At 41.0% G+C, this 13,236-nt stretch overlaps 1 protein-coding gene across 1 annotated transcript in view; it reads left to right on the plus strand.

Annotated features, from left to right (window-relative positions):
- LOC103534358 (cytosolic phospholipase A2 epsilon) overlaps positions 1 to 13,236 on the plus strand; it is a 36,720-nt gene that overhangs the window by 22,998 nt on the left and 486 nt on the right. The window contains exons 11-20 of the mRNA XM_030451657.1: positions 28 to 65; positions 1,499 to 1,634; positions 3,508 to 3,644; positions 4,865 to 5,087; positions 5,987 to 6,101; positions 6,814 to 6,951; positions 7,229 to 7,336; positions 8,219 to 8,410; positions 10,113 to 10,282; positions 12,465 to 12,651. Coding sequence (XP_030307517.1) covers positions 28 to 65; positions 1,499 to 1,634; positions 3,508 to 3,644; positions 4,865 to 5,087; positions 5,987 to 6,101; positions 6,814 to 6,951; positions 7,229 to 7,336; positions 8,219 to 8,410; positions 10,113 to 10,282; positions 12,465 to 12,651 — 1,444 coding nt within the window. The remainder of the gene's footprint in view (positions 1 to 27; positions 66 to 1,498; positions 1,635 to 3,507; positions 3,645 to 4,864; positions 5,088 to 5,986; positions 6,102 to 6,813; positions 6,952 to 7,228; positions 7,337 to 8,218; positions 8,411 to 10,112; positions 10,283 to 12,464; positions 12,652 to 13,236) is intronic.

Consider the following 13,236-nt stretch of genomic DNA (forward strand, 5'->3'; position numbering starts at 1 on the left):
ATTAGCTTTTATTTTCTGGATTTCTAGGGTCATTCCTTTCAATTGTGCTTGACAGCAAGAAAATGGTAAGATAGCTTCTTTTTGTCCTCTCATCCAGGATTACTGTAAACTGGTTATCTAGGTTTTTTTCTGTGATAGGTGGAGAGATGAACATGTGTTGTGTGAGTGCTTTGTCCTGCACTCACGTGGTACCCAAGGTAAGAGCAAGCCTGCTGCAGTTACAGGATCATGCAGTTCACTATGAGTTTATGAGCCTCAGTAGGTTTCTTCAGGGTAAATTACCTTGTTTTATGACTGTTCAGAGACACCAGTAAAGCCTCACAATTGATAAGGTGCAATGAGGCTTTAGGATACAGCTGAAAAATTGATAAGGTTTGCAGCGTCTTTATCACTGGGTGATGCACAGGAGGGAATCAAGCTGGGTTTTCAGAGTCTGTGTAAATGAAGTTTAGGGCACTGGAAGAACATCTACCTTGCTCAATCTCAGCCTGTAACAAAATATGTTGAAATATGAATCTAACAGATACTTATTTGTAGAGAGAGCAAGAGAAATTTTAATCAACCTATAAACAAGTTGTTTGGTTTTACACGGTCAACCAATTTGACCTTATTCTGTTTCACACTGTGATACACCAGGTTTTCTGGAGAATAGAAATTACTGACATTAACTCCTGAAACATTCATATTTGCAAAATATTGGTGAAAGCAATGTTCAGGGTAGAGTTTGCAGCCACCAGAGGGTGATGTGACTCAGGAGATTTGGTCAATCTTGACTGCTCTTCTCAGTAACTAGTGAATTTGTGTTGCTGAAGGAATGGTCAGCTGCCATTTCATTAGTTTTGTACCTTTTTCCCTGCAAATGTTTTTTTTTGGCTTATGCTTCACATCTCTCAAGGGAGAAAATACAGTGTGATTGCCTGTGTGGAAGAAATTATGGGTGGTTATTGTTAAATATTTGCAGGATGAAGCTTAAAAATGCTTCTCTAGAAATCTGTTCAGTGCACAGATGAAAGGCTGGATTTCAGGGGACAGAGGCTGAGCAAGGGGGTGTTGCTTCAGGACTTGCTTTGCAGTTCAAGCTTCATCACACAGCTGATTAGGACCCCCACTTGAAATGCTGCTAATGAGCTGTCAAAATCTGAGAACAGGTGGTGGTGGGTGGCATCACTTGAGTTTTCCAGATGTCAAGGTGACAAAAAAGATTGAATACAGACAAAATTGCTCCTGTAGTTGCCCCTCTTGATCTTTGCCTGGCTTGTGTCTTGTCTTTGTGCTTGCCTCTGCAAGAATTCTAAAGCATCTTGGAAACTCCTCTTCTTCCTCACTTGTAGTGAGGCAATAGAAATGCTCCTTTTCCTTCTGTTCCTTGATCAATGTGCAGACTTGGAAACAGCTTGTTTTACAGATGGTATGTGGAGTTCACTGACTACCTGCCCTAAAGGTCTTGAAATCGGGTGTAAGTAACAGGTTTGTTGGTTTGTCTGCTTGTTTATTCCAGTTTAGGAGATCTGGATGTGCGCCTGGGGTTTGGCCTGTGCAGAGAAGAGCAGGAATTTCTGTGGAAAAGGAAGAAATACGTTGCTGCTGCTCTGAAAAAGATTCTTCATTTGGAGGAGGATCTGAAAGAGCACGAGGCAAGCCAATACAGTGTCTGGTAGCAACTCCTCTCTGGAGATTTGGCTTATACAAAACCACAAATTAAAAACCCAGCTTAATTAATTCTGTTGTTCTGGGGCAGGCCTGGCCACCTAGGGCAGGGAAAGATGGGCAAGGGAAGCAGTAGCTGGTTCATGCAGCAGAGCAGGGAAAGCAGGATAAAGCCTTTATATCCCCCAGAACTTCTCAACATCTCAGCTCAAACCATTCCTGTGTATCTGTGATCTTCTTGATATTGCTCATGCATCATGGGAGGAAATTTTTCAGTGGTCAGACATGGAAGAGCTGGGAGGTGCTGCCTGGGAAATAGTGTTCCTTAACTCAGGAACAGAGGCAAGGTGGTGGTCAGGGCCATTTGTAAAGGCTTTTGAGGAAGGGAAGCAAAAATGTTCATACAGATATCTGAATAAAAAATACTGTGGGTATTTTTTGCAACAGAAAATGTGCATTATTGGGAAAATTGACCCCTAGAATAAAAAGATCAAGCTGAAAAAGAGTGAATCTTAAAGCACTGTTGGTTAAAAGTGTAGCTTTATCATTTTAGCCCTTGCTCCTGCCTCTGTAATTCAGTTGTAAGTTTTATAAGTTTGTACACATGGCAGGGTTGTTGAACATAGCAATAGCAAGAATCCTTTTTAACTGACAATGAAAATAAATAGTGCTGTGGATAGGGTTCTGATTAAAAAAAAAAAATAAAAAATTGTATTTCAGAGCAGAGAATAATGTAGGAAATACAGTTGTCAAGAAAGCTGGGAAGCAAATCTTCACATAGCTGGGTTACAGTTTCCTGACATGTAGAAAAGTGGTTGAGGTGATAAGACTAAAATGGTAAGACCAAAGCTGGTTGTTTTTAAAGATTTGATTACTCTCATGCTCCTATTAATGTAGTTAATTTCCTGCCTACCTGTTTACTGGTTGTGCTGGTTTGGGCAGGGAAAAAGAAAACTGGCTGAAAAAAGATTATCAGTAGAATTTTTTGATTCATTATGGAAAAAGTTCTAAAATGGAACCCCCAAAATATAACTTTATGAAATTATTCTAATTGTAGTTAAGATAAACAGGTTTTTCCTCACTATTATCCTGAAAAATTCCCTAACTTTTAATTTCTCACTGAGTTTAAGGTAGGAATAAGATCTTTTTTTTTTTTTTGGTGCTTTTAATTTCATAGAATAGGATAAATACTTTCTTCAAGCTCTCTTCATTGCCTTAAGAACAGCAGATTGCTTGATGTAATTAGAAACTAATACTTCAGAGGGATAAGTAGACATTTTCCATAGGGCATGTAAGCACATGACAAGATGGTAATGGAAGCAAAGGGTGTACTAAATCATGAAAAGATTTAGAGAAGAATAAATGTCTTTTCTGATTGTGGGGTTAGGGGGAAGTCCTATGATAGTTATGTTTCAGGACACAAAGTAATTAGTGGCCTGAGGGCAGGAAGGCTTTGGTTATGGTGAGGTCTGGCTGATGAGGGGGTTCTGCACCTTCCTCTGGGACACTGCTCGTTGTTAGGGGCAGAATCACAGATCCCTCATCTGCTCCGACATGGCAAATCCTGAGTGTTCTCTGACTGCTTCTAATAATACACTTTGAGAAGGATTCCAAGGTGATGACGTTGATTTCCAGCTGCATGTTAAGTAAACAGCCTCCCACCCACCCCATCTGAGTGCATAGGGCATAAGCCTTGCCTCTCCCATCAGCTGGGTGGTGGCAACAGAAGCCTTTTGCAATGTCACATCCTTTTTGCACCAAGTGACATCGCTCCTTGCATCAGTGTCAGTGCCCTGTTATCTGATTTTTGCAGTGAGGAGGAGTCCTTGTCTCTAATTCCTGCCTGGCTCTGTTGTACAGGTGCCAGTGGTGGCCATCACGACAACCGGGGGAGGGACGAGGTCGCTGACAGCGATGTACGGCAGCCTGCTGGGTCTCCAGAAACTCAATCTCTTGGACTGCTTTTCCTACATTGGTGGTTTATCGGGTACCACATGGTGAGAATGACCCAAACAAGGTTTATGTTTACGTTCTCTTTGCTTAACACTGCTGGGTGTTTGTACAGCTCCCTCAGCTTACGTGGCACTCAGTAAATCAAAAGCGTTCCCATTTTCCCCACAATCTCCTCTGTGTCCACCCAAAGCAAAGAAACAGCACACTGAATAAGAGATCACCTTCATCACCTTCATCAGCTGCTTTTGTCTCCACATTGACATAGTCTGTGCCTGATACTTTCATCAAATGCTCTATTACCTTTTAATATTTTATCAGTTATACCTTAGACTGAATGCAATGAATTTGTCTTTAGACTGGAAATTGAAGAAAGCTGGGAAGAAGAATTTATGCCTGCCATTTGCTGGTTATTCTCACTTCCATTTTGGATTTAGAGTGCATCTCCCTCTGGTAAAAGATGTATTTGGGGCTAGTGGAATTAATGCTGTGAAAGACAGTCCAACAAATGATGCCAAGTTACTGACTTTGGAGAAACTGCAGCTATGGTTGCTCACTATTTAGTGCTCTCTCTTCTCCCAGGAAGCATATTGCAGATGATAAATTATTTAATCATGTGGGCTCCAGGTAGCTCCACTCTTCTACACTTGATTGGAAGTGAAGGGTTTGGGTTTGGGTTTGGGTTTTTTTGCATTGAACTGTGTCAGTCTGGTACGTGAGTCCAAATCTCAATGGCACATTTCTCCTAGTATTTGCCAAAATTATTTAAATTCTCTGTATATGTTTGTGGAGATCTGGGTGTGTCTGTGTTAAGATTTCAAGGAGACTGATAGGAGTAGTCATATCAGGACCTGCCCAAGACACAAGAACTGCCCAGTTTTCTTGCTGGTAGGAGCCAGAAACTGATAGTGGCAACAAATATGAGAGTAGAGAGAACTGGTGGTGACTCTTCCCTAGAATACCTTCCAAGACATGGATTTTCTGAAGACATCTGGAGCCTTAGTATTTAATAGCCTTGAGCAGATTTTTTTTTTTTCCCCTTAAATTTCTCAGACCATTTTTGAGCCAACATAAACTTTTGTCATCAAAACAAGGAAAGCTCAGAGGTTTTGTTTACTCCTGAGATGAGAATAATTCAGATGTGTTTAATTTTCAGTTGTGAACCCCATATGAATTAAGTAACAGGCAAACAGGTTGCACAGACGTTCTTTGAAGCCAAATCACAGTGTTAGTTCTCTTTCATTATTTTCTTCTGACATTTCTTCAGGACAATGGGAAACTTGTATGAAGATGCTAATTGGTCCCAAAAGTATCTGGAGGATGCAATCAAGGAAGCTCGCAAACAAGTAACCAAATCCAAGATCTGCTGTTTTTCTTTGGATTGTCTTAAGTACTATTACAATGATCTGACAGAGAGGACTAAAGAAGGACATAAAACTTCTTTCATAGACCTTTGGGGGCTTGTCATTGAATCCATGCTACATGATAAGGTATTACTCCCTTTTTCCAGAAACCTGACGAACTTATATAGCTATAAAGAAGAAAATAAATCCTGGGATGCCATTCAGTACTACTAACACAAATAATTAGTGGTTGATTAAATCCTGTATATTCAGATCCATTAGTAAAACACTACTCTTGCTTTAAAGAGGGGCTGACCTTGAACTGAAGGAGCCACAGCATTGCAGGCAATGTTCGTTCTTCTTAAACAAAAATCCTGAGCAAAATATACTGTGAAATATAAAGTAGTCACTTTAGACTTGAAATATTCTGTCTAGAAGAGGCACTTAAAAGTTTGTAGTCATTTACTTCACTAGCATAAATGAATATGGTGACTTAGTTATAGACAGCATATGGAGATGATTCAAATAACAGGAAAGATCATTCTCTAAATGTGCTATCAGGTTTAAAGAAACAGTAATTGAAATGTTGGTACTTTGAAAGTAGTATTGTTTATGTTCTTGTTTATGTTTATATAGTGAAGTTTTAAACTGTCATGTGCAATAGAATACATTCTTGCAGATGTATATACTTGGGGAATATGATATATTAATAATATAATATAAACATGATAAACTCTGTCCTTGAGATACAGCCAAGGAAAACACCCTATCTTTAATTTAGCCACATAATTCTTCCTAGGAATGTTATTTTTTTTCTTTCCTTGATGAATCTGCAATCAACCTCTCCATATCTGAAAATCTGAGAACCCATATAGGGTGTAGCTGCTTCGTGTGGGATATTGCTGAGTTTGGAATATCCTATGGCATATACCTTTGCACAGTCCAGTGAGCTGAGGATGGGAAGGAGAACCTGGATAAAGCTCCTAATTCACACTATATTATTTGTTTTTCACTTCCATTAACCTTTTTTTTTTAATCAAAACCAGAAAGATGAGCATAGACTGACAGACCAACGCCAGGCTGTGAAAAATGGTCAGAATCCATTGCCCATCTATGTGGCCATCAACCTCAAGTCCAACTATAGTGCTCAGGCATTCAGAGGTAATGCTGATGATCTAGATTTCTAAACTAATTTTATAATTTAAGTAATTTGAACTAATACAAAAAACACAGAATCAGCTTTAATAATACAATAGTCCTTTCATTGTAATAGCAAAAAAATCCCCACCTTTTGAAATGTCACAGAATAGTGACTAACACTTAAAAAAAAATCCAAGCATATTTCATTTTTAGAATTTAAGTAGGATATGTTGCCAGAAGAAAAAAATATATTTATACCACTGAACATGCCAAACATACAATTGATCCTCATCACAAGAATCTTGTAACAAAAACTGTAACAAATGATCATTCTGTATGATCTTCTTTTGAACAGTTAAAGGGAGAACTTTCGATTTTTGGGTCCAGTGGCAGGAAAATCACTTTTATTTTCTCACAGTGTTTGTTTAATATGAGCAGCTGAGTACATGACACCAGGCTCTTTGCCACTGGTGCCCTTAAGAGGGAACAAGTTCTACCTGAGCAACACATACTTTTGGGTAAAATTATCTGCACAGAATGCTTCTGCTTTTGTTCAGACCAGGGCACTTCCACTGGAAATTGCTGTGTTCAATGATGTGTGTTCTCCCGGGGCAGTGGTGCCGTGAACTAGATGGTGTCTTCCTCGTGATCTGTTCCTGCTCTCTAATACTCCTCTGTTTAGCAGCAGTTAAGACATTTTTGCCTTCTCCTGACCTGTCTGCTCTCACCACAGAGTGGGTGGAGTTCACTCCCTATGAAGTCAGTCTCCCGAAATACGGAGCGTCTATTCGGGCGGAATGTTTTGGGAGTGAATTCTTTATGGGAAGGCTGGTGAAGAGGCTCTCAGAGACTCGCATCTGCTACATGCAAGGTGATTATTGCCTGGAGGGAAAGGTTACCTACCCGAGAGGCAGCTGGCATCAGTGAGCACATGGTCTGTGGTGAACAGCCTTGAGTAGACACCAGCAAACAGGTTGGACAAGTGTGGGCTTGCATTAGAGAGGAAATATCTGGGGAGTATGCCCACAAAGATAGCCATCCAAAACAGAAAGGAAGTATCCAAGGGCAAGGACAGAAGGTATGTATCAATTAAAATTCTTCCAGGACTGCTCCATCACTCAGTTTCTATTCCCTCTTTCACATTTCAGGCATGTGGAGTAGTATCTTTTCCATAGATGCAATGTATGTTTGGAATCTGGCTACTGATTCAGAGGACTTCTGGTTTAGATGGACCAGAGACAGAGTAAAAGATATTGGTGAGATGCCTGTTTTGTTTTTACCACCAGTGTATATTGCTTAAATTCTGTTCAGAGATCTAATGCCTAAAGAAAGAGTTGCTGTTGAAGTCATTGAGAGAGAGAAGGGAAGCAAAGCAGATATGTGACCTAGGGAATTTTTCTGCTTGATTTAGAGGGACTAAACTGTGCTTCTTTGGCCTTTTTCTAGAGCACATCCAGACACTAAAGCGGTCTGCAGCAAACATGTAAAAATATTGTATTAAGAACAAATATTAAGATCATTAAGTTAGGAGTGGATTCTCCGTGTCTGGAGATATTTAGAAAGAGACTGGATGTGGCACTCAGTGCCATGGTCTAGCAACCACAACAGTGGATCAAGGGTTGGACTTGATGATCTCTGAGGTCCCTTCCAACCCAGCCAATTCTATGATTCTATGATTCTATATGGTCCTGCTTGGACACTGATACTGTCAGTGGAGGAAACACCTCTTGCAGCAGGGGGCTGCTTTCTCCACTAAAGTGCCCATGGAGAAAGTTTGCTCTTGCTGTTAATTGCACAGGGAAGCTGTGCTGACTTTTCCCATGCTTCCTGAGAGAGTCCTGTTAAAACGCCTGTGGTCCCTTTCTGTGTGATTTAGGACTCAGCTGTCCCCTGCACCACACAGGGCATCACTCAAGGAAGCCAAGGGTGGGGGTTGGTCCTTACTGCCTGCAGGTTGCTGTCATTAGTAATTTATAGTTTGATTTGGTGGCACAGATCTCAAGGGATCACGACTATGTTTGATTTACCATTGGGGCAGAACATGGTGACAACTCTGGTTATGAGTTACTCCATTAAAAAAAAATAATTGATCGTTTTGTAAAGCTGTCCTAAACTCCAAACTTCTTTCCTTCTCACAGCTGAAGAACCCTTTCTGTCCATGAATCCCTATGAGGTGGACACCTGCCTGTTCACTCCCTCCAGTGTCTTCTCCTCTGCTCTACGAGATGTCCTCACGGGGCGCCCGACCATTGCTCAATATCCCAATTTTATCAGAGGCTTCCAGATGCACAGCAAATACCTGGAGAGTGAAGGATTTTCTACCTGGAAAGGCACAGTAACACAGAGTGTTTTTCAGTAACACTTTGAGGAGGTTTAGGCTTAGGAATCTATTTAGGATTTCCAGTAAAGAGGAAGAGATGTGACTGACTTCATCTGAAATTCTCCTTCTCCTTTCCCCAAATAGAAGACTTGGAAGCCAGATTTGAAACCTTTTTTTTGTTTGCTTTGTTTCCTTTTTTTTTTTCCTTTTATCTTTTTTTTCTTTCTTCTTTTTCTTCTTATTTTTTCTTTCTTCTTTCTTCTTTTTTCTTTTTTCTTCTTTCTTTTTTGTTTTTTTCTTTCTTTTTTCTTCTTTTTCTTTTTTCTTTTTCTTTTTACTTTTTTCTATTTTCTTTTTCTCCTTTTCTCCTTTTTCTCCTTTTTCTCCTTTTTCTCCTTTTTCTCCTTTTTCTCCTTTTCCTCCTTTTCCTCCTTTCCTCCTTTTCCTCCTTTTCCTCCTTTTCCTCCTTTTCCTCCTTCTCCTCCTTCTCCTTCTCCTCCTTCTCCTCCTTCTCCTCCTTCTCCTCCTTCTCCTCCTTCTCCTCCTTCTCCTCCTTCTCCTCCTTTTCCTCCTTTTCCTCCTTTTCCTCCTTTTCCTCCTTCTCCTCCTTCTCCTCCTTCTCCTCCTTCTCCTCCTTCTCCTCCTTCTCCTCCTTCTCCTCCTTTTCCTCCTTTTCCTTTTCCTCCTTTTCCTTTCCTCCTTTTTCTCCTTCTCCTCCTTTTCCTCCTTTTCCTCCTTTTCCTCCTTTTCCTCCTTTTCCTCCTTTTCCTCCTTTTCCTCCTTTTCCTCCTTTTCCTCCTTTTCCTCCTTTTCCTCCTTTTCCTCCTTTTCCTCCTTTTCCTCCTTTCCTCCTTTCCTCCTTTTCCTCCTTTTTCTCCTTTTTCTCCTTTTTCGCCTTTTTCGCCTTTTCCTCCTTTTCCTCCTTTTCCTCCTTTTCCTCCTTTTCCTCCTTTTCCTCCTTTTCCTCCTTTTTCTCCTTTTTCTCCTTTTTCTCCTTTTTCTCCTTTTCTCCTTTTCTCCTTTTTCTCCTTTTCCTCCTTTTCCTCCTTCTCCTCCTTCTCCTCCTTTTCCTCCTTTTCCTCCTTTTCCTCCTTTTCCTCCTTTTCCTCTTTTTCCTCCTTTCCTCCTTTTCCTCCTTTTCCTCCTTTTTCTCCTTTTTCTCCTTTTTCGCCTTTTTCTCCTTTTCCTCCTTTTCCTCCTTTTCCTCCTTTTCCTCCTTTTCCTCCTTTTCCTCCTTTTCCTCCTTTTCCTCCTTTTCCTCCTTTTCCTCCTTTTCCTCCTTTTTCTCCTTTTTCTCCTTTTCCTCCTTTTCCTCCTTTTCCTCCTTTTCCTCCTTTTCCTTTCCTCCTTTTTCTTTTTCTCCTTTTCCTCCTTTTTCTCCTTTTTCCTTTTTTTCCCTCTTTTTTTTTGTTTACTTTTTTCTATTTTTTTTTTTTTTTTTTTCTTTTTTTTTTGTGTGTGGGGTGGAGGTGGGGTCTGAGCAGTGAAATTAAATTTTGTTGTGTTCCAGTGGGCAAGGTGAGCTCAGCCTGAGGAGGCAAGAGAAATCTCCCCTTTAGGCCTAAAGCTGCTTGAGCTGTACAGGAATGAAAGAAGGGAAAAGCTGCAGTGTGCCATTTGCTTCTGGAAATCAGTGGTGCAGATCTCCATTCTTCCCTATTAACTTTCTGCAGAGGAGCAGTCAGTCTTGTTTATTTTAATTTGTATTTCAGACACAGTGATAGACTCCTTTCCAAATAAATTAATGGAAACAGCAGATGGTGACCTCTCCCTGGTTGATACTGGGTTCTTCATCAACACCAGCTACCCACCACTTCTGAGGTCTCAGAGGGAGGTGGATGTCATCCTGCATTTAAATTACAGTGGAGGGTCCCAAACACTGGTAAGAAAAGGCAAAGCAGAGATGATGATGGAAGAGCAGTAGATGTGGTTTATCTTGATTTCAGTAAAGCATTTGACACCGTCTCTCACAGCATCCTTGTAGATAAGTTGACCAAGTATGGGTTTGGTGATCAGGTAGTGAGGTGGATCAGGAACTGGTTGAAAGGAAGGAGTCAGAGAGTTGTAGTCAATGGGGCAGAATCTGGTTGGAGGTGTGTGACTAGTGGAGTCCCTCAGGGGTCGGTACTGGGACCGGTGTTGTTCAATATCTTCATCAATGACTTGGATGAGGGTATAGAGTGTACCCTCAGCAAGTTTGCTGATGACACTAAGCTGGGAGGAGTGGCTGACACACCAGAAGGCTGTGCTGCCATTCAGAGAGACTTAGACAGGCTGGAGAGTTAGGCAGAGAGAAACATGATGAAATTCAACAAGGGGAAGTGTAGAGTTTTGCATTTGGGGAAGAACAACCCGATGTCCCAGTATAGGTTGGGGGCTGACCTGCTGGGGAACAGTGTAGGTGAAAGAGACCTGGGGGTCCTGGTAGACAAGAAGATGACCATGAGCCAGCAATGTGCCCTTGTGGCCAAGAAGGCCAATGGCATCCTGGGGTGCATTAGAAAGGGTGTGGTTAGTAGGTCAAGAGAGGTTCTCCTCCCCCTCTATTCTGCATTGGTGAGGCCACACCTGGAGTATTGTGTCCAGTTCTGGGCCCCTCAGTTCAAGAAGGACAGGGAAGTGCTTGAAAGAGTCCAGCGCAGAGCTACTAAGATGATTAAGGGAGTGGAACATCTCCCTTATGAGGAAAGGCTGAGGGAGCTGGGTCTCTTTAGTTTGGAGAAAAGGAGACTGAGGGGTGAGCTCATCAATGTTTTCAAATATGTAAGGGGTGAGTGTCAGGGAGATGGAGTTAGGCTCTTCTCAGTGGTGACCAGTGATAGGACAAGGGGTAATGGGTGTAAATTGGAGCACAGGAGGTTCAAGTTGAATATCCAGAAAAATTGTTTTCCTGTAAGGGTGACAGAGCCCTGGAACAGGCTGCCCAGGGGGGTCGTGGAGTCTCCTTCACTGGAGACATTCAAAACCCGCCTGGACACGTTCCTATGCGAAGTGCTCTAGGTGGCCCTGCTCTGGCAGGGGGGGTTGGACTAGATGATCTTTCGAGGTCCCTTCCAACCCCTAGGATTCTGTGATTCTGTGTGATTCTGTGATTCCTTTCATGAAGGAAAGTGATCTCTAGCACCAGCTAACTTTCCAATACTCTTAGGGGAAAATCTAACTTATAAATGATACAACAGTAAATTATTAGGTGATTTATCTCTCAGTAACTAAGAAGAATATTAGCAGACAGTGATGGATGTAGGTATTTCAAAATCATCCAGGTCTTCACTGCAGTGGGTTTTGAAGAGGTGACTGAGGAATGTTCTGGAGCTGCTCTGATACTGTGCTTGGTTATTCTTGAACTGAACAAGTTTCAGAGGAAATTGAAAGTCCTGACAGTATTTTAACAGATTTAGTGGGAAAACCTGGGTGTCTCTGGGCCTGTTTATTTCATATTAAACTTAGGGAAATACACTTTCTGATGCCAGACTTATTTAATCATGAAAAATAATAAAGCTAGTGTTTCATACATAATGACAATAATATCAAAATAATCCTGGGTTTATAGTAACTATAGTTGTTAGAGGTTTTTTTTGTTTATTGTTTCTATATGAGAGCATGAGATGTGTTAATAACTGTTAATAGGGAGTCATTCTCAAACCAATCCCAAACTATGCAGAGGACAGAAAAACTGGGGAAGTGGGAAATAACGAAGAAGCCAAGACAATGACACTGAACAGTCTGGGCCAATCTGTTCTTTCTCCATTCTTGCTGTTTCTGTGCCTTTCCCTTCTGAATTTTTTTCACTGGAAAGGTAAAATTGTTGCTCTGGCTTTTGGCTCCATTTGCAAGCTGAAAGAAAGTGACTGTTTTCTAGTTTTTACCTAAAGTAAGGCAGAAAATAAGATAAACAGCAATGGTTTTTTTGGTATGGTTATGGCTGAAACCTGATGTCCACTTAGAGGGAGAGCCAAGCTGTAGAATATCCATGTTAGCTGCTGAAGTTTAAAATTATCCATTTATCTGCATCTTCTTTGAGTTTTGGTTGTTTGTATTAATCTTATTTTTATTCTTTCATCCAGCCTCTGGATCAGATTGCAAAATACATCTCAGGGCAAGGAATCCCCTTTCCCAAAATTGAGATAAGTGAGGAAGATAGGGAAAATTTGAAGGAGTGCTATGTGTTTGAGGATGCTGACAATCCACAGACTCCAACAGTGCTCTTTTTCCCCCTGGTAAATGACACCTTCAAGAAATATAAAGCTCCTGGTGAGTCCTCTGTGGCTGGTAGCCTTAATAAAAAGTCACTTGGCTAGTGTGTCCTCCCTATTTCATACCTAATCTGTTATCTCTGACCTTCTTTCCAATGTTTTTAGTCCCATCACTGTCCAAAATATGGTCTGTGTCATTATGTGTGAACTGTGAGAATTCAAGAAGCTTTGGTAACATATTTAATATTAAAATGAGCATTTAATCCACAGGATTTACTAGAGATAATATGAAGTTAAAACTCCCAGACTGCATATAGAGAGTGTGGCATTTCCTCAGCACAAGCTTTTATGCTCTATAAATACACACTTGTTAGGCATCCCTGCTGGCAAACAAAGATGGAAACAAAACCTTCTGGAGGTTTTGGTGGTAGCCCATTCATCTGGGTTTTGTTTACATGGTTAAAAGGAGTCTCCCAGGTTGAAGACCTAGTAGATAGAGACCTTGGGTTTTGGTATGAATTACATCTCTCTGAGTGCTGTAATTTCCCCTGAACTTTCAATGGGAGGGTTGTTGTTTCATCCGGTACAAGAGTGTTCTGGTTTCCTTTTCCTTGCACTTTTGTAGTTTGGAAAAAAAGGACTT

Source organism: Calypte anna, chromosome 5A (assembly GCF_003957555.1).
Source record: "Calypte anna isolate BGI_N300 chromosome 5A, bCalAnn1_v1.p, whole genome shotgun sequence".
NCBI classification, from domain to species: domain Eukaryota; kingdom Metazoa; phylum Chordata; class Aves; order Apodiformes; family Trochilidae; genus Calypte; species Calypte anna.